General features: G+C 38.1%; 2 protein-coding genes, 1 long non-coding RNA gene and 1 pseudogene across 3 annotated transcripts in view; 1 reads left to right on the top strand and 3 right to left on the bottom strand.

Moving 5' to 3' along the window:
- The window catches only part of LOC149050919 (uncharacterized), a 218,824-nt gene that overhangs the window by 105,108 nt on the left and 85,895 nt on the right, over positions 1-27,821 (bottom strand). The window contains exons 2-3 of the mRNA XM_089197952.1: positions 9,503-9,655; positions 9,225-9,344 (exon numbers count right to left, since the gene is read on the bottom strand). Of these exons, the coding sequence (XP_089054078.1) occupies positions 9,225-9,344; positions 9,503-9,655 (273 nt within the window). The remainder of the gene's footprint in view (positions 1-9,224; positions 9,345-9,502; positions 9,656-27,821) is intronic.
- The window catches only part of LOC149050925 (G protein-coupled receptor GRL101-like), a 94,595-nt gene that overhangs the window by 59,835 nt on the left and 6,939 nt on the right, over positions 1-27,821 (top strand). The gene's annotated exons all lie outside the window — the stretch shown is intronic.
- On the bottom strand, positions 9,854-10,408 carry LOC149050927 (uncharacterized; annotated as a pseudogene).
- Positions 10,341-11,959, bottom strand: LOC149050926 (uncharacterized). The gene is made up of 4 exons (XR_016184136.1): positions 11,133-11,959; positions 10,920-11,026; positions 10,608-10,717; positions 10,341-10,414 (listed from the first exon to the last, which is right to left on the bottom strand). It is a non-coding gene; the product is annotated as an uncharacterized LOC149050926 (long non-coding RNA).

The raw sequence follows: 27,821 nt of genomic DNA, 5'->3' as shown, positions 1-27,821 counted from the left end.
GTTCTGTGTCGGGGTACCAGGAGCTCTTTTCACCTTGTAGTAATACACTGTCGAAGACGAGAGCCGTTGAGCACTCTCTTTTATTGTATCTCAAAGGTCTCTGCAGTATTCTTTTTTTGATAGTAGTGGATGTTTGATGTGGCTGGTAGAGCGCAGGTGTTCAACGTCGAGGGTTATGCAGCTTAGGAGGTTAGTGGCATCAAAATAAAGTGAGGAAAACAGTGACTTCATTCTGTCCAATCCCTAGTATAGCATATCGACCGACCTCACATTTACGACAGAAACCGTGCCTTGAGGTCCATTCAGTGTCATCTTAGAGCATTCCATTACAGAGCAAACTGACTTTTCATACTCAGCGAATATTTGTTTGCATTCCTTCTCCTTTTCTGTAGCCTCTGGTAAAGCTCTTGGTGGAGTAGATCGTCCTTCCTTATGCACAGAGAAAGCATCGCAAAGCTTTCCAACGTACTTTGAATCTCGCTGTTTCGGAAAGAGGCGTGATTATTTTCAACGAGTTTGATTGAGCGTTGCAAATATATACAACGAAGTCAACTCAACACGAATACTAATTGGTTGCTTGAACTGGCATTCCAAGACGGGAATATCTTGACTTTCTTCAACTTTGGTTCCAGCAAATTTCTGAACTCTTCCCTCCTCGTCAATTTTGAAGACACTTACTTCTTCTTGATCTGTTAAAAGGATTCCTCTCTGAAATAGCGCAACGGTGCATCGTGCGTTTTGTCCTTTGTAATCGACTTGGCTTTTACAGGAAGCGAGTTCTAATAGAGTTATGCCTTTATTGTATGACACAAAGGACTTGTTGTTGTTCACACAAAGGCTGACAACAGAATTCCAATCGTCCCCATAGCCAATGATGCGTTGGACGTTTATCGCCTATAACCCCATACCCGTCATACTTTAGCTGTGCACTATGTATTCTCTTGGAACAAGATAATATACACTACAAATGCAAGCTCTCGGTCAACTAACGCAATTGCCTGAATGTGCGCTTTGATAGCCTTGTCCAAGAAGTTTACTTGGTGTTTGTCGTGTCCAAGTGATACATATTCTTCCTCTTTCCTCTTGCTGGCCACAGTGCGTAACTATTTCACTGACGCATGACATGCAGAAAGTCTCGTCTATGACAAAAATATATATAGTCATACCCAGAAACAACGTATTTCTGACGATCGTTCAGATTCACGATCCTAACTTCCTCACGAGCAAAATAAAAAAAATCCGGACCCAAAAAATCGATGAAACCGCGAACCGCTGCAATTTTAGGATCCGCAAATCCGTTAAAATTTCGCTCTGAATCCTAAATCCGGGCAAAATAATTTTCAGAATCCACCGATCCGTTGGCCTATTCACCCCTCTCCTTGAAGTGTTATAGGCAACTGAGGATTAAAATGCTACATAACAGGGCCCTGAGCAATGAGCTTCTTAGACTCAACAAAAGCTTTGTCATGTGAGTCAGTCCGCTGGATGGGGACGTCTTTGTTGGTTAATTCTCTTAAAGCCTTGACCACATCACTCAAATTTAGACAAAACCTTACAAAGGAATTCAGCATTTGGCATACTTAGAATTGCTTCTACCATGGTTGGGACTGGGCTGACCCCGTCAGGGTTTAGCTGGAATCCCGTAAAAAATCACTTTTGGGGTTTTAAACCTCTACTCTGCCGGGTTCGGCTTGAGTAACACTTGTTGCATTCGCAGCAGAAAATTTTGAAGATTCTCATCATGATTTTTCTCGGCCTCCTCTTGTGCTATTTCACATCCATGTTTAAGAACACGATCAGCAATGTTTAGTTACAGACACTTTTCATTCCTATCAGGGCTTCCTGCTGCCCCGTTAGATATTTCTCGTTTCCGCTGGAGACTCGCCAGGGCAGACGTAGCCACCAGTACCTGCCAAAAGGGGTATGAGAGATTGTGGCTAAGCTTCATTAGTGATCTGAAGTATTTTGGTGAAATCAGATATCGCATCAGTTACCACAAAATAATTTGCACTATTCAGTTGTTGCAAAATTTCTTCAAAACGGGGAATTTACCCTTTCGGCGTTCGATTTCACGTGTAATATCACGTGACTTTTGTTGTTAGCAAACCGCGAAAGTTCGGACATGGGGTCAACTACCTACTACCCCTACTACCCATGTAAGGACTTCGGCATTTTTTTGTAGATAATTTCCGTTGTCGTGAAGCTTCTCTATACTCAAAATTGATTTCTTTGAAGTGCAATATGTTTGATTATCTATCAAGCAAGATGTTATATCGCTACCGCCAAAGTAGATGCGAAGAATGTAGCAAGAAGCGTAAACAAAATTGGAACCGATTTCAATATTTCGAGGAATCGGGGGATTTCAGCGAGCAGATAGTTGAAAACTTCGATCGTGGAAATCGCCTCCGCAGTTGAAAATTGATTCTGCCGATGAATTGAAATTTCGAAAAAGACGACACCACCTCCTCAAACCATTCAATAAATTGGGAAATGCAAATTCCCAAATCATCTTCGCTGAAGACTGTCGACAATTTGAACGAGTCGCTGCCGTTTAGACTGTGCGACATTTTTAATCATTTAAGTACTCAACTGATCCGAGAGGGACTCGCCGCTTACATATCATTTTAAGATAAATGCCTATTCATTGATGGTTATATGGAATTTTTTTTCACAACTCCGTTCAAACAAGAGGGTGTTCATGTAGCTTAAATGCAGCCTTTAAAGAAAGTCAAAACGGACGAGGTAGAGGAATACTAAGATCTCCCTTTTATTCTGTCCTTCGTGTACACGAACGACACACCTCGATGACATGATCCTTTCCACCTTCGGCTTCTCAGCTTCTGTCTAACTGCTACAGGAAAATGGAAACACTTGAACGAACCACCGTTTGCGTTTATAAGACAGGATTGCGATATTGGTAATCGTTTTTGCGAGCATCATAGGCGCCTCTCTTTGTCGTTACCATTCTGTTAGTATACTTGGGGAACTGAAATCGTACTCGCTCATCGCGTATGAATTGGTTCTAATAAATTAATTTAGGGAATCAAGGCTTGCTCGCGTTTCAAAGCGATTCGAGAGCACTAATTTCCCATCACACATACCTCTTATTAATCGAGTTCGAGAGCCGCACTGTAAGATACAGACCGAACTTTATCCGCTCAGATTTATGGCACAAGCGCGAAGTGCGCGGGAAAAACGAGGCTCCATAACTTACAGTACGGACCGAGAAAAACAAGGTTGGTAAGATATTTATAATATCTTTTAATTCAAGTAGGAGGGAAAAAGATTTAAATTCAAGCGGAACGGCTATCAATGATTAACGCGCGTCAAATCCTAAGTACGAGAACATTTTATTGGCTTCCAATAAAAACTGGACTTTGAGGCGTCAAAAGTTCAAAATATTCGTTTAATACCCATAGTTTAGAATAATGCAAGATTACACGAAAGTAACAGTTTAAGTATACCAAGATTTTCTGTAAGGAAGTGAGAGAGAACGTTCTGTAAGTAACACTTTTGTCGAGAGTTTTTTTGCTTGTCCTACTCAAAAAATCGAAGAATCCGTCTCGAAAGTTTGGGATATCTGCTTCTGAGTTTTGCTCGTTTTCCTCGTTGGCATACTTTTCCTTAAGTCTGTTCGAATTTTTGTCGAAGAGATACTTTGGCGATCAAAACAAAACTAACTTTACTAACTTTTACTTACTTACCCCTTTACTAAATCTTGGTTTCAAATTTTAATTGCCCTCAAGTCCATGTGTTGCAGAGGAGCCAGTTTACAATTCATGATGGCAGGGTCCAAATCCTATATTCCAACTGGTATATTTTCCACGGCCCGGCTTCATATTTTTGATAGAAATTCCATCCCCATTGTTATTAGTGGGGATGGGACTTCTCTTAAAATTTTATTAATCCCACTGAATTCAAAAAAGGTTCAGAGAGACGCAATTTACCGAAAGATGCAGAGTTCAAAACTCAGCCAGTCCAAAAAGAAATTTGAAGTTAACAAGTATAGCAAAATCCACAAATTCCAACCTCCTCCTCCCCACTTTCCCCCTCCCACTTTAAGAACATATTATTAGTTCGTAATATTGAGATCAAAATCGAACAAATCCCCTCGCTTATTTACCAAAACTCGGTTCCAAATTTGAATTGCCCACTGGCCCATGCGATCGGCAGCGTTGAAAATCAAATAAAGCTATGATATTTGCAGGTGAGCTAAAGTTTTAGCAGTTGCCGTAAAAGGTGTCTGACAAAAAAACCATTCTTCGAACCTCTGAACTTTGCCTCGCTCCCAAATTTTCTACATTTTTGTTCATTAAGGGGCCGTTTACAACATATTTTAGACGATATTTTGACCCACATCCAGTTTAATTTAACTAACTCAAATTTAAATAGAAAATGTTCAAAAGGACATATTAACCCAGACTCACCAGGGAATAATGTTTACCCATTAAGGTGAGATCTTATAGTCAATCATATGTTCGTTTCTTAGGTTTTTAAATGGAAACCAAATTAACGAGCTACCTCACAGAGTCTTTAATAACAACTCCGAGTTGACTTGGCTTTAAGTAACACATTCGATTCATAACTTAATGTTTAACGGATCGTCTCGGATAAGACCTTGAAACCTCGTTATTTACAATGCACTCTTGTTAACTCCGATGATAAGCTCGTCCTTTGATTTCCTGCTTCAGTCAGAGTTAGAAAATTTCCACTTTTATCAATGAGAGATGAGCATAAGCGTATTCAAACTCTTCTAGAGCCATAATATGCGAGTAAAATAGAGTGACATGGGTTTCAGAGTGTGTGAGTGAAGTAGCGGCGAGAATCAATTTTCACCAGTTACCTCATTAAGATTTCTAACTATCGCTGGTGACCGATTCCGCATTTTTCTGGCATCTATTTTGTTTGCATATGCGAGCACATCACGATAATGACTGGCAACATATCTATTTTGTTTGCATATGCGAGCACATCACGATAATGACTGGCAACATATCTTAAACGATATTTTAACCCACATCCAGTTTAATTTAACTAACTCAAATTTAAATAGAAAATCTTCAAAAGGACACATTAACCTTGACTTACCGAGGAATCATGTTTACCCATTAAGGTGAGATCATATATTCAATTATATGTTCGTTTCTTAGGTTCTTACATGAAAACCAAATCAAGGAGCTACCTCCTAGAGTCTTTCATAAAAACGTCGAGTTAAATTGGCTGTAAGTAACACATTCGATTCATAATTTGATGTTTAACGGATTGTCTCCGATAAGACCTTAAAACCTCGTTATTTACAATGTACTCTTGTTAAATCCGATGATACGCCTTTGATTTCTTGCTCCAGTTAGACTTAGAAAATTTCTACTTTTATTAATGAAAGATGAGCATAAGCGTATTCAAACTCTTTTACAGCCAGTGTAAAAGAAATTTGAAGTTAACAAGTATAGCAAAGTCAACAAGTTCCAACCTCCTCCTTCCCACTTCCCCCTCTTACTTTGAGAACATATTGTTAGTTCGTAATATTGAGATCAAAATCGAACAAATCCCCTCGCTTATTTACCAAAACTCGATTCCAAATTTTAATTGCCCACTGGCCCATGTGATCGGCTGCATTGAAAATCAAATAAAGCTATGATACTTGCAGGTGAGCTAAAATTTTAGCAGTTGCCAAAAGGCGTCTGAAAAAAAAAACATTCTTCAAACCGCTGAACTTTGCCTCGCTCCCAAATTTGCTACATTTTTGTTCATTAATGGACTTTACAACATATTTTAAACGATATTTTGACCCACATCCAGTTTAATTTAACTAACTCAAATTTAAATAGAAAATCTTAGAAAGGACACATTAACCTAGACTCACCTGGGAATCACGTTTACCCATTAAGGTGAGATCTTATATTCAATCATATGTTCGTTTCTTAGGTTTTTATATGGAAACCAAATCAAGGAGCTACCACCTAGAGTCTTTAATAACAACTCCAAGTTGACTTGGCTGTAAGTAACACATGCCATTTACATATTAATGTTTGACAGATTGTCTCGGATAAGACCTTAAAACCTCGTTATTTACAATGCACTCTTGTTAAATCCGATGATAAGCGCGTCCTCTGATTTCTTGCTCCAGTTAGAGTTAGAAAATTTCTACTTTTATCAATCAAAGATGAGCATAAGCGCATTCAAACTCTTCTATAAAAATAATATGCGAGTAAAAGAAGGTGACATGGGTTTTAGAGCGTGTGAGTTTAACAGCGGCAAGAATCAATTTTCACCAGTTACTTCACTATAATTTCTTAACTATCGCTGGTGACCAATTCCGCATTTTTCGGGCATCTATTTTGTTTGCATATGCGAGCACAACTCTCTGACTGGTTACAATGAGTTGTTCTTAGGAAAAAGTATTAAAATAGCTATAAATTTTTACACAAAAGCAACATCAAGAAATTGCGTGGTAATTGACTACTCCTTAGATAGAGATCCTATCACATCCTTGAAGCATTAAAATTGTTAAGATTGAGGTGGCAGGATTCAAATCCTATATCCCAACTCGCACATGTTCCAAAACACAGTTTCAAATGTTAAGAGAAATCCCATTTTGATTATTATAAATCCCACTGTTTAAAAAAGAAAATGGTGGTATGGATGCACATTGCGTTACGTTAATCTAATTTACTGCGACTATATCATCGCCCAATCCGAAGTAATACATCAATCCCAAAACATTCTGAAAAAGTTTACCTTTATTATCAACTCACAGTATAATTAACCAGAAATCCGATTTCAATCGTTACACGAAGGCGCGCCATAAAAGGGGAGGTGCCTTAGGTACCTCTGAATCATTTGTCAATCAACCGTCGTGGCATACAGAACTCCAAAACAGCCTGAGCTGCAGCCAATGCAAGGCACTGACCAGAGGCGCATTTCTCGGTAAAAATTTCTACGTTTTCATCACAATGGAATAATTTTTTGAGGTTTGTATTACCTTCCTCCGATCGAAACCTTCATTTGTGGCGGTAAATTTGAAATTCGAAATGATTCGCTTCGCCTTCGCCTAAAATTGCCATGGCGTAATTTCATGTCTGTTTTTAAATACGGGATGTAGATGACCGTTAGAATAAAAAGAAAAGATGAAGGAATGTTCAAGGCATTTCTTAAATAATGCGAAGGGGAAGTGCTGTTAACCCAACGGAAGAAAAATAAAAGCAGAGCGACCATTGTAGGCGAAGTTCTGGAGCGCGCGAGTGAACCGCCGTCAACCACCGATTCACTTGGACATGTCCAGGCATCGATGTCGCCAAATGAATCATCGGTACGGGCTTCCTCCACAAATGGTGCGATTTCTTTTTCTTTTTTTTTTTCTTAATCTAAGTATAATATGATTACAAAAGTACTGAATGACCTTTAACCTTTGGAACAATACATTAGAAAGGTAACTTAGGACTACAGTTCGATACCAACAATCACTGTGATAATGTATCACCAAGATTGAAACACTCGCGTAACGCAATAATTTTCCAGGAGTGACTAATTGCAGATTTTTTTCGAACTAGGAAATACTAGTTAGAAGATACTTGCAAACCACAGATTTTTTTCGTATGATGCGACAGTTCATGTCTAACACTGCTTCCTTTTGATGCCTTCATTTTCCGAAATGCAGCCTTGCGTGACACCTACGAAACGTTTTCAGGCCTTATTTTCACTACTGCCTAAGTAGTGCACATCACTGCGAAGATCACTTTCATTCATGTCTTTATCCGCAGTTCAAATATATGACCTTCATATATTCTTAACCGTCTATTCATCACTTCACGGATTTATTTAGAACCACCATCATGACCAGCTCCCAGTTGGCTTGTTAGCTCAGTTGGTAGAGCGCTGCACCGGTATCGCAGAGATCATGGGTTCAAATCCCGTACAGGCCTGAATTTTTTTCAGGCCTTATTTTCACTACTGCCTAAGTAGTGCACATCACTGCAAAGATCACTTTCATTCATGAAACGTTTTGTCCCGCCTAAGAATGTTTTGTCCTGCCTAAGAATGTTTTGTCCTGCCTAAGAATGTTTTGTCCTGCCTAAGAATGTTTTGTCCTGCCTAAGAATATTTTGAAAGGAGTTATTTCTTTAGAACTACAAGTTATATTTATTGCGATATTTTATGCTACACCATGGGCATACGTGTCAATTAAACATGAAAAATGTACATAAAAATTGTCCAAAATAAAATGTAGGCGGGAAGACTAGTTGTACGATCATATCAGACTTCATGACCGTTCAGTTGCGCTTTCACTGTAACAGTTATTTCACCTTGTCTCCACAATAGCTAATGCAAGAGGGGACGAGTTCGAAATGTGTATTTACTGTTGGCAAACGCCATGTGTAACGACCGACAGTCGCGAATACCTTGGCTATCGCGAAGCACATATTCAAAATCACGTGCGACGTAGAAAAGATTAGAAGACGTACTGGAGAGCATTGAACAAATGTGAGCTCTGGAAAGACCCTCTTTACCAGGCTTGAAAAGTCGAACTGGGGGACCACGTTAATGTAGTGCGGGAAAGGATGTCCAATCGTGTTATAAAAAATGTGAGCTCAAGGTTTCCTAACCCTCCTGGTATTGCCTACATGGGGCATAAAAAGGAAAAATAAAATTCTCATACAAATGCCCACCTCAAAGAGAGCCCAAGTACCCAATTTTTTTTTTTTTTTTTATGGTCCATTTTACAATGTCCACACAGGAAATTATAGTGACGTTCCTATAGGTTAGAAAAAGATATACAGTGCAAAGAAAAGTAACAGGAGGAAACAGAGAATGAGTCTGCTTGGAAATACCTTAAGTCAAACCTAATATTCATCTTTTCATTGCTTGGTATCACCAGTTGTTAGAATTGGTCCTCCCTAATGACCTCACATATTAATACTGAACATTTGGGCTCCTAGTTGTAATTATCACAGAAACTGTGGTGCAATGGAAAACAGAAGAGACATCATTTGTTTATATTAAAAAAGGTAGACCAGATAGTTTCTCTGAAATTAAATGTCTTTGAAGTAAGCACCCTGGTCTCTGCCAAGCGGTTTGGATGCCTGGTATGTTAGTAATCTGTAGAGACGATGCTTCTCGATTCACATTTTTATTCTGTAAGACAAATGAGCCAATGAGCAAGAGAAGGCAGTGAATCCAAAAAGTGCCAAAGTAATTGAGCAGAATTAATAACATAAGTTTCTTACCCAATCAAGAATGGCTAACTCCATACACATGTTGTAAGTGTCATTCCCATAATGAATCAGCTTTGCAGCATAAATGAGCATCACTGAATGGAGAGACTCAATCCAATATGTTTCCCTGCACTGAAGAAGGCAACAAATTATGGGTGATTTTTCTTTAACTGGAAAATGAATTTGTTCAACTCATTTATGGCCCTTACATCAACATCATTAATTTGGAAGAAGAGATAAACTTCTTCATGCAAAGAAACATAAACATACAGCATGCGTCAATTAATTACCCGCATGTAGTCCGATGCATGCCTATAAATTGAGGTGCCCATAATGGCTTCCCTGCATGCAGCTACTACTTCAGGTTTAGTTAAAAGTTTTTTGCTCATCACATAGGCATTCTGCTTGCACTGTGACTCCGCATGGCATCTGACATGATTTCCCTGAGAAATAAATACACCAAATTATAGAAAAATAGATTAATAACTGTGGACTGTTCTTCATGCAGAAGTATACAAGAGTCCTTGTACTTTTCACTGTAAAATATTCAGAATTGTTATATTCTATTACAGTCATCTTATATCAAGAAGGAATTTGACATCTGCAGGTAATTGTGGAGAGAATATAGCTTTTGATGACTCTCACAAGAGAGATATCTTACCTTTGTCTAACAATTCAAAAAACTACTTTGAGCCCTCATCCCTCTGGGCCCCTGAGGCAACTTCCTTCATTGCTTTAGTCACAGACTTTGCACTTGAAAATATACAAAAAAATATTAATACCAATAAAATGCTAACTTTCAAGAAATAGTCATAATCATCAAGACAAAATGAGCCAAAAAATACAAGTGTGTACTGAGTACCATGCCAAGAGTCAAAGGAATTAAGCATTCCTTTTGACAAGATCCATATTTGTATTACATATGCGATATGATATTATTGAGGATGCAAATTTATCATACCTTGTGTCTCAGAGAGAAAAGTCAGCAGCTCTTTTGTCATAGGGACCTCACAGCTTACTGCTGAAGTTTCATTGGCCCTACTCCAGTTGACAACTGCTAACACCTTGTGTTGAACATACCAGAGGTTCAACATATCATACAAAGAGATCAAGTAGAAAGCATCTTACCAGAAAGAAAGGGCTGAAACTGTTGTGTGTGCTGTTGATTGACTGGAATCATGCCTTGCATCTGTTATAACTCACTGCAGGAAGAAATGGTAGAAATCAAAACATAAAAATGGTCACATTTCTCTACTCACAGATATTTTCAAGGTTTACAATCTGATATAAGATTTTATATTTTTGTATGTGCCAGTCTACGTAATAGATTCCAAGTATGGCAGGTGTATAAGTATGTGGCCAAAGACAAAATGAAATTAAAATGACAACTTGTACCTCTCCATTCACAGCATATGCAGGGTTACTCTTCACTTGTTCTTGAGTAACCAACATCGACTCATTGGAGACCCTCTTCATGACTGTCAAGTAACTGAGCTTTTTCAAGACTGTTGAAGTGATTAAAAATAGAAGTATTTTAGAATTGCATCTGGTAAGGCACAAACCAAAGAAGGAACAGTTCAGTCAGTTTGAGCTATCTTGGTAGAACATTCATGATTTAGCAACCTGCAAACTGCTGTTGACTGCCTTCTCCTTGCAAGGAGAAAGACTACATGATTTTCAGAGCATCTGCGCATGTGCATTGCTAACCTGTGTCGGAGGTCTTTTCTCCCTCTGACCGTTGACTGTTGGCTTCTTGACAGAAACTTGTGTATTCTGTCTCTGTCAAGCCACAGGACAATACTCCATGAATCAATCTATGAAAGAGAGACAGAGAAGTGACCGGTTACAAAAAACAAAAACTGTAAAATACCGAGATGACAAATTTCTGTAAATTTCGAGCAAAAATAAGAGAGTGCTCACCTGAAATTTACATAGTACTTTGGAGGAGATCCTCCCATGATAGGGGAGGAGAGCCACTTGAAAGAATCTCCACCAACACATGAAATTGTCACCGACACTACACGACTTTGTCGATTGAAGACAAGTGACTCGCAATCGAAGGGTTTTCCACAATAACAACATGATGTCGTTAGCGTATTAGAGAAAAGAAAAAAAAAACAGAGTTATCAGAGATTCTTTACTGCAGAGATATATGGAGTCATTCTCTACTGGAGATGCAGTGATTTGCATTCTTTGTGACGTACGTTCTGCTTGTGGAGGAGAAATTGGAGAAAAAGGATCAGCAAAAGGCAAAGAAATACGCAAAGATGGAGTGGAAAAAGCTGAAAGAATTGAAAACCGTACAGTTATGGATGGTGTAGAAAGAAGAGATGGGTTCGGACTTCCCGTTGATGAGAGGCTCAGTCGCTCGATGTCAGTCGTTTCCTCTCAATTTTCTCCTCAAGAGCTAACAGAAGAGCTTCCATCAAATCTGCATTCTGTGTGCTTGTCGTCGCTTTTGTAAGATTCAACGAGCCTTTGGCCATCTTTATGTGGTCTTTGATGCCGAGAAGTCTGCTCTCCTGAGTTCGAGGAACTTCTATGTTGAAAGAGAACTGGGGACCTCGATCCGTTGGACGCTTTTTCTTGGGTACAGATGGATTATTTCCCTCAGCCATAGCGAATAAATTTCCCAATAAATATATCTTTCGAGTAGCGACAGCCAAGACTATTCCCCAAACTGAACTAGAGTTGTGAAATTCTGTCTCAAAATGGCACTTACTTGTGAAATCGTCCATACTTCAGAGGTCTTGTCACTGAATTGTCACAGATAATAATAGTCTGAGCATTGCACATAGAATGAGTCATGAATCCGCTAGTTTCAATGGGAATAATCTGAAGGCTCGAAGAACCAGTTTGTATCAGGGGCTTGGGACATAAGCTGAAGTTACACGGCGCGAATTTTGAAAAGACAACTGTACGAGTGTCTTATCGACCGCAGATAGCGCTTTGAGCGGCCGAACGATAAATTAGTGCCAATTAATATCAAAATGAGCTCAATTATGGGGATGAGAGTCAACAAGACGCAATATCTTCTGATTGATTGACAAAAAAAAACACTTAAAGTGTGTCTTCTATGCAGACCGTTTCACTCATGGTGGGAACGTTGGTCGCCATATAGGATAATTTTTGCATTTGAGCTGAAACAAAGGGGAGGAGCCAACCTATTTATAACGCGCCTTCGTGTTAAAATTCACCTTTCACAAAGCCTTTCCCTAACGCAAGCAATCATTAGGAAAAAATAATCAATTCGGACTTTTTTCCATGAAATGAATGTTCAAAATGAACATACCCACCTCCCCCCTCCCACTTAGAGAACACACTGTTAGGTCAAAAAGAGATATTTTGTTTATTAAGCTTGAATCATCTACAAACAGTATTATGTCAAAACTAAGGTTCTCTTCTTTGCGCAAGTTTAGGCTGTGTATTTTTTAAAAAAATATTAATTTCTTTGGAGCTGCCGATGTAAATTTAAAGAAAGGCACCATTCTCGCAGGCGAGCTGCAATTTTAAACCAAATCCTCTGACTCTTCCCTTCCGGCCACTTAAGCGAGAAATGATGACCGGTAACTAAGGTCTCGAAGGATTTGGCCGAAATTCCAAGGGTCTCCCTTAGTAGAAGAGGAGTCTGGAAAGAAGTTAAGAGTTAATTTCTACTCCTACGGATGTACTTTGCAAACTCTGGAAGTCTTAAAACTTCATGAGATGATTAATTTGCTTTATTGTCTTTCTTAATATCGTTTTCGTAGGTATTTACATAACAATCATATAGCAGAGCTACCACGTGGAGTCTTCAGCTACAACACCAAGTTGATTCGACTGTAAGTAAACAACATTTATTGCTTATCCCATGAGACTTATTTTTAAGAAGCTTATACAGACCCAGTCACACGTGTAAACTGTAGCAATTTGTAATGTTGGGATTCAAATCCAATATCTCAGCTCACGTACTTACTAAATCTTGGTTTCAAATTTGCATAGGGGCCAGTTTGCAGCTCACAATGGCAGGATCCAAATCCTATATCCCAACTGGCATATTTGCCAAGACCCCGTTTCAAATTTTAATAGAAATCCCATCGCCGTTGTTATTAGTGGGAGTGGGATTCAGTTTCTATTAAAATTTTGTTAATCCCACTACCTTCAAAAAGGGTTCAGAGAGACGCAATTTACCGAAAGATGGAGAGTTCAAAACTCAGCCAGTCGAAAAGAAATTTGAAGTTAACAAGAATAGCAAAATCAACAAATTCCAACCTCCTCCTTCCCACTCCCCCCTCCCACTTTAAGAACATATTGTTTGTTCGTAATATTCAGATCAAAATCGAACAAATCACATCGCGTATTTACCAAAACTCGGTTCTAAATTTTAATTGCCCACTGACCCATGCGATCGGCTGCATTGAAAATTCGATTTCAATCGTTACTGATCCCATTTAAATTCACCTTTCATGGAGCCTTTCTCCTAACGTAAGCAATTATCAGGAAAAAAATAATCAACTCGGACTTTTTTCATACAATGACTGCTCAAAATAAACATTCCCACCTCTCCCCTTCCACTTTGAGAACACATGGTTAGGTCAAACAGGGGATATTTTGTTTATTACATTTCAATCATTTACAAACAGTATATTGTCAAAACAAAGGTTCTCTTTTTTGCGCAAGTTTAAGCTGTGTATTTGTAAAAAATTAATTTTTTTGGAGCTGCCGATGTAAAATTAAAGAAAGACATGATCCTTGCAGGTAAGCTGCAATTTTACCAATTACAGAAAAGGAAGACTAAGAAAAATTCAGGCTCGGACGGATTTGAACCCAGGCCTCCCAGATTATCACTACCAACTGAGCTACGGAAGTAAATGTCAACTCTTCCGCCCTTATGCCTATTTACTTTTATAGGACGCTCCATAGCCCCTGAATATTTGCTTCAGTTATATTCTGGTCATTGTCCTTCAAATGTTTTTTTGAGTGCGTATAACAAAACATTTAGAAACATTTTATTGTCGAAACGAAGGCTCATTTTACTGCGCGACTTTTTGATATGATGTATTTGTGATGAAATGAGTTTCTTTTGACTTGCGGATTAAAATCAAATAAATACATGATCCTCGCAGGTGAGCTGCAATTTTACCAATTGCAGAAAAGTTGATTAAAAAAAATTCAGGCTCGGACGGGATTCGAGATACCAATTGGGCGATGCTGCAAACTGAGCTACAAAGCCACACGTTATGAGTGAGGTAAATTTTGGAAGGTACATCTTTTCTTGGAGAAAACTTATGCTCTTTGCAAAGAGGTAAATCAAATAGCGCCATGACAAACACAGGTGAGCTGAAATTTTTAGCAATTACGGAACAGACCAGAAAAAAAGGAGAAAAAGGCTCGTTCCTTGACTTTAGGGGTTACCTCGCTCCAACTTGGGAGGAGTAGAAGAATCTAGAAACAATTTTGCTTTTATTTTTTATTTTGTTTTTTCAACACTTTAGGTGTATTGAAAATTGTTTGAGTTTACCTATTTGCTACATTTTTTTCGGTTCGGTATACACAATAATTTTTAAATATTGTTGAGACTCCTTCCCAATTTTAGTTTCTCCAACCAAATTAAAAAAAACAAAACAAAACAAAAGTAAAAAAACAACAACAAAAAAAGTGAAATGAACGACGTAAAATTATGTGTTGTTTAGAATGCTCATAAAAAAGTATTGGAAAAATTTGGCTTAAGATACGCCCTGAAATCTTTCTCATTTGAGCCTGTTGATTTCCAAGGGTAAAGGTCAGAATTCAGATTTCGAGATTTTGAAAACGAGCCAGCATCTTGAGTAGGATTTGATTTCAAAATTTGGAGAAATCAACTACAGCGTTGCGTGAACATTGTGAAAACGTGAATGAAAGCGATCTTCAAATTCAGGCCTGTACGGAATTTGAACCCATGACCTCTGCGATACTGGTGTAGTCCTCTACCAACTGAGCTAACAAGCCAACTGGGAGCTGGTTGAAATATATGACTTCCATATATTCACAACCGTTTATTCACCACTTCACAGACAAAAGAGTCCACCATGTCCGTCGGAATCACTGGTCTTGTGGTAAACCTAACCTCAGACAAGTGCAGTATAAACGAAATATGCCTCGTTCTTAAAGCCATGAAGCGAAACAGCTCGTTTCAAGCGCGAATGACTTGATTACATACCTTGTTTTTCAATCTTAAAGCAAAACAGCGCTTTACCCTTACAATTGCAGTATCCGTGAAATATGGCCCGTTCTTTAAGCCATGCAGCTAAAGAGCTCATTTTAAGCGCAGACAACGGAAAATAAACTCGCTTTTTTGCTTAAAAACAGTCAAATGCAGTGTACGTAGGAAATGCCTCGTTTTTAACTCGTGAATTGCGCGCATGTGCAAGAGCGAGTTATAGATACGATGTGGGGAATGGCATTCGCTCGCTCGCTCGCTCGCTCGATTGGTCGATTCCTGTAAACTTTTTTTAGATTTTAGGCTTTTGAGTGCATTTTATAGTTTTTGGCGAGCAATAAACAGACGAAATGGCGACCTTTGTTGCTAAGAATATAGTGGTGGGGTGAAAAAGAAGCCAATGATAATCTTAAAGAGTTTTTTTTTTTCGTTTTAGTTTCAACAAGCGGCGCCAGCGACTGGCAGGCATGCAAGGATTCACACTGAAATGACAGAACAACCTTCGTTTTTCATAAAATTGTAATTTACAATCCTTGAACTTGAAAACAATCCGAAGATTCATTGAAAATATCACTTACTGCGAAGCGCTCGGAGTTTCCAGATGTTCAAAAGCTTTTTCTGTTATAGCGTGAGATTGAGGACAAAATTGATCATTACGTTTCGTCGCGTGTGTTTTTCCTGTGTGAAGCAACAGAAGATGCCGGCGACTGACGAAATAACAAGTTAACACGAAAATCAAATAACACCTAAACAAACAATTTTAGCTACCGATTTTCCGTGAATTTTTAAAGAACAATTTTCTTTTAAGTTTCAAGACAATTTGAAGATTCAACATACATACAACGTACTAAAATGCGAAAGTTACACACCACAAAATTGATAAATAGGCCTGAAATGAAATTCTATCTTGTTATTGATTATACGTTGCCTAGCACGTGACTTAAATCTACCCAGGCGGAGATCCAAAATGACGGTGGCAGACTTGGCTTAGTTATATCACTCAAAACTCGTTCCCGTTTGTCTCATTTAATAAAGAGGGAATCGTTAATGTTTTCATTAAGACTGTATTGCCTTGATTTTCTAATATTTACAACGAAAGACAGTAAATTTCACTTTTCACCCACATTTACTTCGAACCTTTTCTTTTGAACCAGAAACAAAAATGATAGACGTTTAAAACACATGACATCATCCACCTTGTCAAATGTAATAACATGATCATTTCAATTGTAATGCCTTCTTATCCCAACGTTACTTTGTTTCTTTGCTACATTAGCGAACACTGAACTACTGCTCGTACTCTAGATATGAAAATCAACCACAAAATTCCCTAAACCAGATAACATTAAACATAATCTAAAAAACCATGTGTCAATTCAGGAGTTTGCTCACAGAGCACTTTGATTTATGCTATAAAGCAAACAGCTCATAACAAGTGCGAATGACTAACAGCGACTTACGGCGCTTTACGTAGGCAACTTCAGCAGGCGTGGTATATGGCGAAATATGCCTCTTTTTTAAGGCCATGGAGCGGAACAGCCCATATCAAACACGAATGACTTGAAAGATACCTCGTTTTTCAAGCGCGGATAACTTCAAATCTCGTTCTTCAAGCCATAAAAGCAAAAATACGCTTTACACAGAAATATGAAGAACAGTATACGGAAAAATATGCCTCGTTCTTAAAGCCCTGAAGCAAAACAACCCATTTTAAGCGTGGATGACTTGATTTATGTTGTGTTCTTCCAGCCATTTAGTCAAAACGGCGCTTAACGCAGAAAGATTGGATGCAGCTTACGTAAAATATGCCTCGTTTTTAAAGCCATGAAGCAAAACGACTCATTTCAGGGACGGATCAGGTGAAACATATCATGTTCGTCGACCCATTAAGGGAAACCGCGTTTTGCACTGGCATTTGCAGTATGCGTGAAATATGTCTTTTTCGACCGTCCATGAATTACGTGAAATCGAAGGCCCTTCATCACTTTTTGGATATCGTGCCATGTGGAACAAGCTACAGTGTAGCTGTCCCTAGAGACATGGTCATGGTTTACAAGTGCTCAATTTACAGGCATCTACCCTTCCAAAGGCCGGGAAGCTTCTTTGTCGATCATTCATCTCACGAGGTCCAAACGCAGCTTGACATGTAAACGGATACGACAAACTGAAGCCTTACGGCTTACCTATACATGGCTATGTGAATGGATTTTCCAGGAGAATATTGTGGCTGAAAGTATGTAAAAGTAACAATTGTCCCGTGATTCAAGCCAGTTTTTCCTCAATGCAGTGGGAAAAAGCAGACTGCAACCAATGTTATTGCAAACAGATTGTGGTCTGGCTGCCTTACAGTGCCTTTTATCCGGTGAAACGGTTGCATATCGTTGTCCATTTTCACATGCCAATCAGCACATCCAAAATTGGTGGTCACATAGTGAAAGGGGCTTCACTGTGTGGGTCATAGATTTTCTAAGGCACTCGTGATTGAAGGAAAGCCTACTTTAGGTAACCCACTTGGACATTGATGGGTCTGGTTTGTGTTTTCCAACATTCTGCAATTTGAACTTGATAAAAGTGAAACATGAATGGAACAGCCATTTCATAAGACAGCATTGCACAGTGCCTGGTATTCCAGATACAATTTACTACTTGCCTCACACTCATGGATTTGATCATTGTAGATTAACTTTATCAGCAGATGACAAAGAGAATGTGCTTGATTGGAGAGAAATTTATAACGAGGCCGAAATTGCTAAGGAGATTGATGATGAGCCCCGCGATTTTGCGTCATATAAGGTAACCCGGATTCCAGAATCTAGCAATTTTTGCTTGTGGAATCCGGTCTACAGGGCATTGAAATCCAGAATCCAGATTTTGGAGTGAACAATCCCGCTAAAGAATGAATCAAGTCAAGAAACAATTTACCCCTTTTCGCATTCATTCTCATCTGTGATTAAAGTTTGGCTATTAAAGGCCTCAGCATGTCAGAAAGGAGTAAGAGAGCCTTGTTGGGTTTAGGCATACTTGATATTTCCTCATCTGATATATCTGGAATTTCAATGGCTGGAGAGGTTTTCATAAACCCCAAAAATGGAACCTTTGCGCATTTTCAGTGCATAAATCAGCATTTACTCCAATTTCATCACTAAAGAAGAGGGCATAGAAGGTTGGACACTGTTTTCCTGTTATTATTGTTGACCATGCGCTCATTTAGTTATGTGGAAGTATTAATAGCATTGGATGTAACTTGCAGTTTGGTGATCGATGAACCAGTTTCAGAGGGAGAAACGTGAAAGTCACCTGCATGTGAAGGGTGTGCAATGTCAAACACTGATCGATTAAATATGCTGTCATCGTCTGAGGGTACGTCGATTAAAGGCTTTTCCTATACGAAGTCCGCGATCATTCATCTCCCCGTCTGCCTTGAAGTCTGCTTCTTTACAAACGTACAGATCAACATTAGAGTACGGTTTTGCTAGTTCCTGCTTGTATCTAGCAAGTGTGAAGTTATTTTGACTGCATGGCATTTTGCCTACCACCTTCTGATCTGGGTATAATGGAATGTAATTCTCCTCTACATGGAAAATCGATCACGATCGGAGCGCTTCTTAACAGCATCCTTGAATAGTTTTGCGGCCCCCTCGTCGTTCCTAACTTTTAAAGCCTCTTTACTTCCCATCTGTACAACCAGTTTGCAGTCTTCGCCCTCGCTTATCATGCCTTAATTTATCACAACCCTATTGTCTACAGTCTTTTTTGAATCCGCTGTTTTTGTGTTTTTGCTTTTCCATTTTAATCCATTGTGCGGCTTGCCAAAGCCTCTTCGTTCTTCACTTTTACTTGTAGTGTACTGCGATAATGACATCATTGGCAAAGCCTTTTCTCCCTCTTCACTTCTTCTTTCAGTTAATGGTGTTAATGTTATTTGTGGCCACGGCCGAGCAAATATGTCTCGTGACAAAACATTTTTCTCGATTTGCGAAATTTTTGGACTAAGGAAAGATTCTTGGGTTGTAGACTACTTTCGACTTTCGTGAAATTTATTTGTGGATTTATGAATTAAACTAGGATTTCAAATTGCTTTTTCGATTTGACAAACTTTTAAAAGCGATTTGTCTATGAGATATTGATTCTGAATATTTCTTCGGATTTGCACAATATTATTTTTTAGATTGTCCCTTTTCGGCTTCCGTAATAAACTGTTTATAGTATTTCGTCTTCACGCTATATCAGTTTGCATGAAAACGCTAATTTTCCCTTCTATAACACCTTAAGGTTGCCGTATCTTGTTCTTTAACTGTGATTATTTATTAAACAGATAATTAATAAACGCTTATTTTGTAGATGGCTTCACAAAAACAAGATTAAGAAGTTGCGTGCGGATTTATTTACTCCATTAGAGAAGCTACAGAATCTGTAAGTCAAGAAGCTTGTATATCGATCTTCTTTAACTGGACAGGATTTGAACTTTTCCTTTAAATTTTTCCAATTTTTCTTGCTTTTTTCTTTGTTTTTTTTTTATATCTTTGGTCCCCGGGGAGTTAAGTGCTCTTTTATCCTTGCAATCTGGTTGGCTCTTATCGGTGCGATTTATTTACGAAATTGCACCATAACTACCAATTCTATTTCAAGGCTTGATTTAAGAAACCAATAAAATTAGAAGAAAATGAAAGACAACTTTTGCAACTAAAAGCAAACATACCCAAAAAAAAGGGAAAACAACTGACTAAAAGTCTGGCGTCCAAAAACAGATACGAAAGTGTGAACCGGAGCCCCATAGTAACGGCCTTCTCGAGGAGTTTGACGCAACATTTCATAAAAAGGACAGAAGGAGATTACGAGAATGATAACTTTCGTGTAATGATTACTGCTGTCGACGAATACCTAACAGGGAAAAATAAAAACGCGAAATTATTCTTGAGAGAGGTTTTAAAAGTTTAAAGCAAGTTCTTGGGACAAAAGCTCGACAACTCTAGCAACAAGAAATTGGAAGACAACTTTTGCAACTTTTTAAAAACCACCTCATAACTGGATCAATAAGATATTTTTTCAGAATAAGAATCCTGTATTTGAGCGACTGAATTCTGTGATTCCAAAATAGCTATAATAAAGTGGCAATTGAAATTCGTTATGTGCAATTTTGGTTGAGATTGAAGGAAGAAAGTTGGGATTGAATTGATTGACAGGAAAGTCGCGGGAGCACAAGAAAAAAAAAATGCTGGAGAAAGTGAAAGAATGAAAACACGTAACAAAGCAAAAAAAAAAAAGTATTGAAGAGTACAAAACTAGGTCCTGAAAATAAAGATCGCGACAGTTCGTAAGAAGTAAGCGGAAGATTACGAGCGTGACAGCCTTCGTGAACTGGTTACTACAATTAAGCTATAACTAACCGAGAAAGTAAGCAAACGTTCGATGTGTCACAACAGAGAGTTTAGAAGTTCGAAGCAACTTCCTGGAGAAACACCCCGAACATGCCGGCAGCAACGTGAAGTCAAGCGGCCGAGCAGCTGCCTAGTCTCTAAGGCACTCTTTGCATTTAAGGACCATTACTCCTTCAAGATGTTTGAACAAATTTAAACGGAACCTGGAGACCCATTTATTTTTGGCTAGTCTTTGAAACATTTACTTGTGTTGATTTATCCCAAATTGCACTCGAAATCATGTGATAAGCTAATCCACTTATTTAGATCACTATTTTATATAAACATGTGAAGATTATGACAAGGAAACGGCACATAGAAAATGTAAATCCAAGAGTGGAATATATCAAATTGCTTAACAGCAACAGATCACCAGACAAAAGACTTTAAATTCAAATCCAGAAAAAATCTTCTTACAGGGGTTTGGGTACCAACCAGATAGAGGAACTAACGCCAGGAGTCTTCAATAAAACAACCGAGTTGACTAAGCTGTAAGTAACACATTCATAGGTCCATATTCGATACCATCGATTCTTATTTATTGTAATTGATAGTGTCTATCACTACGCGTTGTGATACATTCATAACCAGCTAGCTTTTTAATTAGCTGCGTCAATCAGAGAATAGTAACCTGCAACAGTATATTGAGAGAGAAACCTTTCCCTGCTAAGGTTATGCGTCAAACCTTAAAATGAGACAAAAAAATTAAATTATACAACAAAATTTTTAACTTGTAAGACAGTGCTCGAGCTTATAGAGGGCGAAGTCAGCACTGACTTACGAGTTAAATATTTTTTTGATTAATTTAATTTTTTTGTCTCATTTTAAGGTTTGACGCATAACCTTAGCAGGGAAAGGTTTCTCTCTCAATATACTGTTGCAGGTTACTATTCTCTGATTGACGCAGCTAATTAAAAAGCTATACGTCAAACCTTAAAATGAGACAAAAAAATTGAATTAAACAAAAAAATATTTCACTCGTAAGACAGTGCTCGAGCTTATAGAGGGCGAAGTCAACCATGAGAAGGGATTGTTTGTGGATTGACAGAGTTAACAAAAGTAAATATACTCATTAAAGAATCCTTTCAGTTTAATTGTCGGTGCTCCTCGTTCTGTAAATCCCATTTATAACCCTCCCCCCCCCTTTCTCTGATTAACGTGTTTTATTTTAATGCGCGTAGCCATTATGCAACCTTTTGCAAATGTAGGGAAGAGTTCTTGGTTCTCGTAAGCTGGTTCCTTCTTAGACCAGTGCCTCAATCAAAGAGAACGGGATTTAAATACCTCCCCATTTAATGGTAAGACAAAGTTTTCAACACGCATAGGTTTTTAGAAGGTAACAAGATCAAGAAGTTCCCTGACGATTTGTTTTCCCAATCAGTCAAGCTGCAGTGGCTGTAAGTGAAAGTGGTCCTCTATATCAACTATTGACAAGTGGCACAACACACATTTTAATGCAGATAATGCATATTCCATTTTAATCAAGCAGATCCTTGAACCCTAAATATCTGCGTAGCATATAAACCGATTGCAAACGCCCACAATCAGTGACTGATTGAAAAGATGAATGACTAAATCTTAGGAGAGACAAGAAGCCATCAGGTGCTCCGAAGGCCAAGCCAAATGTGTTATGCAGTAAAATTTAAACAAGGGTGGTATTGGATTCGAATGAACTGAACTAGAACTACTTTCGAGTTCACTGAGTACTTGTTAATTCCTAAATTATAAGCTTTAGACAGGCAATCGGTTCAAATAATTTTATTTCAACTAATTAAAATTAGAGTAATTGTAGCACTTTTTTAACTCTTCTGCTCATACAGACAACTCAACAACAACAACCTGGAAAAGATACAGAAGGGTTTGATTGACGGTTTAACAGCATTGACGCGCCTGTGAGTTTAGGAAAGGAAACTTTCAATACAAAAAAAAAATTGTAGCTAAAATTATTTTTTAAAACAAGCGGAACCTCTGCAATGAAGGTGGAGAATTATGTGTTTTTGAGTAAGGAGGGAAAGCATGAAAACGTGTCGCTAAAGATGGCCATACGCTATGGTGAAGGCTTCTTTCATAATGGTGGGCGTGATTCTCATTCATTTGAATTATGTAAATAAGCCATCCTGGCTCCACTTTTGATCAAAACTTCTATTGATTGTGAACTTGTGGCGAAGGTCAGAAAGGCTCATTTGCATTTATATGCATTGTTATTGGATGAATGAGCGAGTTAATGCGCAAGGTGGTTGTTCCAAACACTAAATCAATTAATAACAGCAGTGTTGCACAAACAAAACTCCATAGGAAAACGAGGTTGCCAGCTTCAAAATTATCGAAAGCTATCAAAAATCAACTGAAAAAAAGGTCAAGATGTTGATCAGTATTATGTGATACTAATATAAGTGTTGTAAAATTTAAAAAACGATCGCTGGCTAAAACTTTTAAAAAATACGAGCTTTCGGCTGTTTGCGCTACTGCCTTCAACTGGTAAAATGATAAAAAGGTAAGAAATACTAGGTGTGAAGTACAAAGTAAAAAATTAAAAATGCTGATAACTAAGAATGTTTGTTAAAAAGAATGTTGTATTGTCCGGGCAAAGGACAGGAATTGTTGTCCGCATTGGGAGTTAACTTGGAATGCCACGCTTCTAGTGTTTTTCTCGTTCTAAAACTGCCTTTGTCAATAATAGATGCATTATCAAAGTCTATTGCGTGACTATTGGCCCAGACGTGATTGGAAATTCTTGAGCCTTTTGCCGCGGTTTTCACATTTCTGAGGTGTTCTTTCTTTCTTGTGTTGAAGGCCCTGCCAGTCTCACCAATATAACACCATGAACAGTCACCACAAGGAATTTTATAAACAACATTTGTTTGCGATTCCAACGATGGTCGAAATTTTGAAGCCGGGAACTGTTGTTGGAGGGTGATGAGTGGTTTGTTCACCACTGTGATGTCGTGTTTTTTCAGGACACGAGTCAGAGCCCTAAAGCTACCCAACTCCTCCGAAGGAAAAGAACGAGAACTAAATCGAGTTTATTCAGCACTTGAGTCTAATGGTTATCCATCGAATTTCATTAAAAACATCCAGACCAAAAAAACCCGACGCTCGACAGTGTTGTCCCCGGAGGAACTTGTTGGCACATTTTTCAAGATGGTCGAGGCGTCCGAATCACGCAAGTCGTTCGCCTCTCTTCCATACATTAAAGGCGTAACAGAACCTCTGACTCGTGTCCTCAAAAAACACGACATCACAGTGGTGAACAAACCACTCATCACCCTCCAACAACAGTTCCCGGCTTCAAAATTTCGACCATCGTTGGAATCGCAAACAAATGTTGTTTATAAAATTCCTTGTGGTGACTGTTCATGGTGTTATATTGGTGAGACTGGCAGGGCCTTCAACACAAGAAAGAAAGAACACCTCAGAAATGTGAAAACCGCGGCAAAAGGCTCAAGAATTTCCAATCACGTCTGGGCCAATAGTCACGCAATAGACTTTGATAATGCATCTATTATTGACAAAGGCAGTTTTAGAACGAGAAAAACACTAGAAGCGTGGCATTCCAAGTTAACTCCCAATGCGGACAACAATTCCTGTCCTTTGCCCGGACAATACAACATTCTTTTTAACAAACATTCTTAGTTATCAGCATTTTTAATTTTTTACTTTGTACTTCACACCTAGTATTTCTTACCTTTTTATCATTTTACCAGTTGAAGGCAGTAGCGCAAACAGCCGAAAGCTCGTATTTTTTAAAAGTTTTAGCCAGCGATCGTTTTTTAAATTTTACAAGATGTTTTATCCTGGCTGCGGCCCCTCTATCTTTTCACTAATATAAGTATTGGAAACACACCCAAATTAGAAGATGCAATTACAAATTTAACTAAATAAAAAGGATTGCCGCATCATTCCAACTTTTATTCAGATGGCTTCAAGACAACAGAATTGAAACGCCGCACAAACAAGTTTTCAAAGATTTGACTGAATTGAACGACCTGTGAGTTTAGTCAATACAATACAATGTGTTTATAAAAGTGTTGGCTCTTTATCAATTTTCTGTTCCTTATATCAGAGATGATAAAAGAGGCCAAGTGACCATGTCACAATCAACTGCAACATGGCAATCCTAAGACGATTGTACATCATAAAAGGCAGGTTTACCGAAAGCTTATAGCGTCGAAATTCACTGGTCTCGGGTTCTGACCAGTGGGCGTTCCTCATTAGAATTGGGTTGCGCTACTCTACATCATTTCCCTCCCATCAGTTGGTGTTACTTGAGTAAAGAACATGAAAACTATCCACAGTAGCTTGGTGCACTTTCATCATAATTATAATGTTACAGCAACATAGCATGGTACAAGTGCCAGTGAAACGCAGCGAAAGAATTCAGAGTGTTTTCTCACTGTTTCACTTTTTGTGGAATTTACATTTCGGATGGCGTTATTTTTTTTGAAAGACTAATGAATTTTACCTTGAAACTTTCAGGGATCTGTCTAATAATGAAATTGAGGATCTCCCTCAAGAAATCTTCAGCAATCTGGCAAATCTCAAAATACTGTAAGTCAACAAGAAAAACAAATAAAAGAAAATTAAAAGCATGACGAGAAAAGAAATTTTCTTTCTAAAATTTGTCGAGCGGCAAAACTTTCCGCGTTTCTGTCTAAATTTCAACGCACATACACAAAAATAGAGGTTTTGAACTTAAAATCGAGTTTTCTATTAAATCTTATCACTCCAAATGTCCTTCGAATTGATCTAATTAAAACTGTTCATTAAAACGTCACGGAATGAATGCAAAACACGCATATTTATATTATACAGATATGTAAGCATATCGTTATTTGGATCTTATTGGTTGCCATCATTATCTACGGGAAACCAGTTCTGCTTTGCAGTTAAAGGTAGTGTGTGTTTAACTGTTGCAGGCTTTTATCAAACAACCAACTAAAAGATTTACCGCCAACGGTATTCGCTAACCTAACCAAGCTAAAGACAATGTGAGTAGTAAAAAATGGTTTGAATGACTGAATAATTGTAAAGGAGGATTATCCTCTCTTGTTAATTAATAGTCGATTGATCGATTGATGGAGTGATGAATTTTTGGGATAAAAAAAATAAAAGAAAACGAAAACATTTGCAGCACATCTCAAAAGATACCCAATGTAAAGTACGAAGATGTAGTTGTTTAGGGGGACTTTCTAAGAATTGCTTTTGAATTCGATAATTCTGGAGCTATTGAGGTCAAAGACAGATTTATTCAGTTGATTTAATTAATTGCCAAAATAAATCGAAGATTGCTCTCGTTTTACTTTATTCCCTCTCTAATCAATCTAAAAACCTGTGCCACCCTATCAACCAATCGGGCACCAAACCAAAATCCAAACGTCACTTGATAACTCGCATTTTCCGGCGCGTGAGGCTTTGTGCTTGAATTGTTTGTACTTTTAATGTACACTGGTTCATTAGCCTCCCTTTGCTTTGATTGGTTAAAGTGATTACTCCGGCTCTTGCTTTTGGACACTCACTCAAAAGGTACTCTAAGTACCGACCACTGATATAACATTCAACGTTTAAATTAAAAGAAAACTGGCCAAGAACATATCCGTGATTTGCAATTCAACAGAAAAATTGAAAAGAATGAGATAAAGGAGCTGCATCCTCAACAGTTTCGGGGACTGGTAAAGCTGTTTGACCTGTGAGTAGTTAGTTAACATTTATGTATTCCACAAGTTTTGAATCTAGGCATCTATCAATAGTAAAAATATATTATCGTGCAGGTAACATATTTTGGCCCGACTGCTGAATTTGTTCATTACTGCAAGCGGAATAATGTCTACTCCGATCCACCTTTTCATGTTTTTAAGACATCCTTTTATTTCCTGGAATTTCTGATTTTAAGTCATGATGAGGATCTATGTAGGACCTTTTTCTTGATGCTAACGATACATCACGCGAGTGGCTTTTCAGTACCAAGTTTATTTTGTTATACATCCTTGGAAATTTTGCAATTCATACCTGACGATACGCCTTAAAAGAAATCTCCTGATTCCCAGCCCATCAATTATCTTTCTCCAAAAATTTCTCGTAATAATATTGCAAAACGTTAGTGAGCATTCTCATGATCCCTTTGATTCCTATGAAAACGATTACAAATGCCCCGTTCTTTAATCCATTATGTCCAACATTCATTTCATTTGTTTCCTTTCTTCACTAGCTATCTATCGGGGAACAAACTCAGATACTTCCCACAAGGAATTTTTAAAGGCTTAAAAGAGCTTTTGATTATGTAAGTAGACTATGAAATTCTTCAAGTGAGTAATAAGCTTTGCAATAACCTATAACGATCATGACATTTGAATGCATTTAATTTCACCTTTAAATGATTATTTACACATCAATGTCGAAATATTTTACCTTCCCTGTTACTCTATATGATTAAGTTTCACTTTCTTTTTGTTAGAGAAATTGTTGAAAACGAAATGACTGATGTCTCCATCGACAACTTCAAAGAAATTAAACATTTAAAAATTCTGTGAGTGTTATAATTAATCAAGTGATGACCAAGTTGTGAAACGGACCTTGTAACCTTAAGGTGTAATATTTGACAATTGAAACAATATGAAAACACTTCAAATCGATGCTTTTATTGTAAAAGCATCTTATGTTATCTGCAACTCACCGGAAATGCTTTCCTGCCAGCAGATTGATTATTTGCTGAGTGGGAGTAAGTTTGTAAAGAAACTTTAGTGCTGCGTCGGCGCAGGGCATTTCAAGATATTTGGTGTCATTCTACATCGAAACTCTGATTGGTTGAGAGCGTACAGTCAATATACAAAAGCGTGTGAAGTTGACATGATAACCGATATATCCACCAGGTATTGGGTTATCATGTGGAGTTCAAAGTCTGACTAGTTTCCAAGCCCCTCGTCAGTGTAACGTCCTGAAACTTTTGCAAAGTCAGAGAGAAATGTCTTCTTTCCCAGAGTTTTTTAAAAATGTACATTAGAACAGATAATGATTTCG

This window comes from Pocillopora damicornis, chromosome 2 (genome assembly GCF_964200805.1).
Source record: "Pocillopora damicornis chromosome 2, jaPocDami1.2, whole genome shotgun sequence".
Classification (NCBI taxonomy): Eukaryota; Metazoa; Cnidaria; class Anthozoa; order Scleractinia; family Pocilloporidae; genus Pocillopora; species Pocillopora damicornis.
The sequence above is the reverse complement of the archived record's forward strand: the minus strand, read 5'-3'. Positions and strand labels throughout refer to the sequence as shown.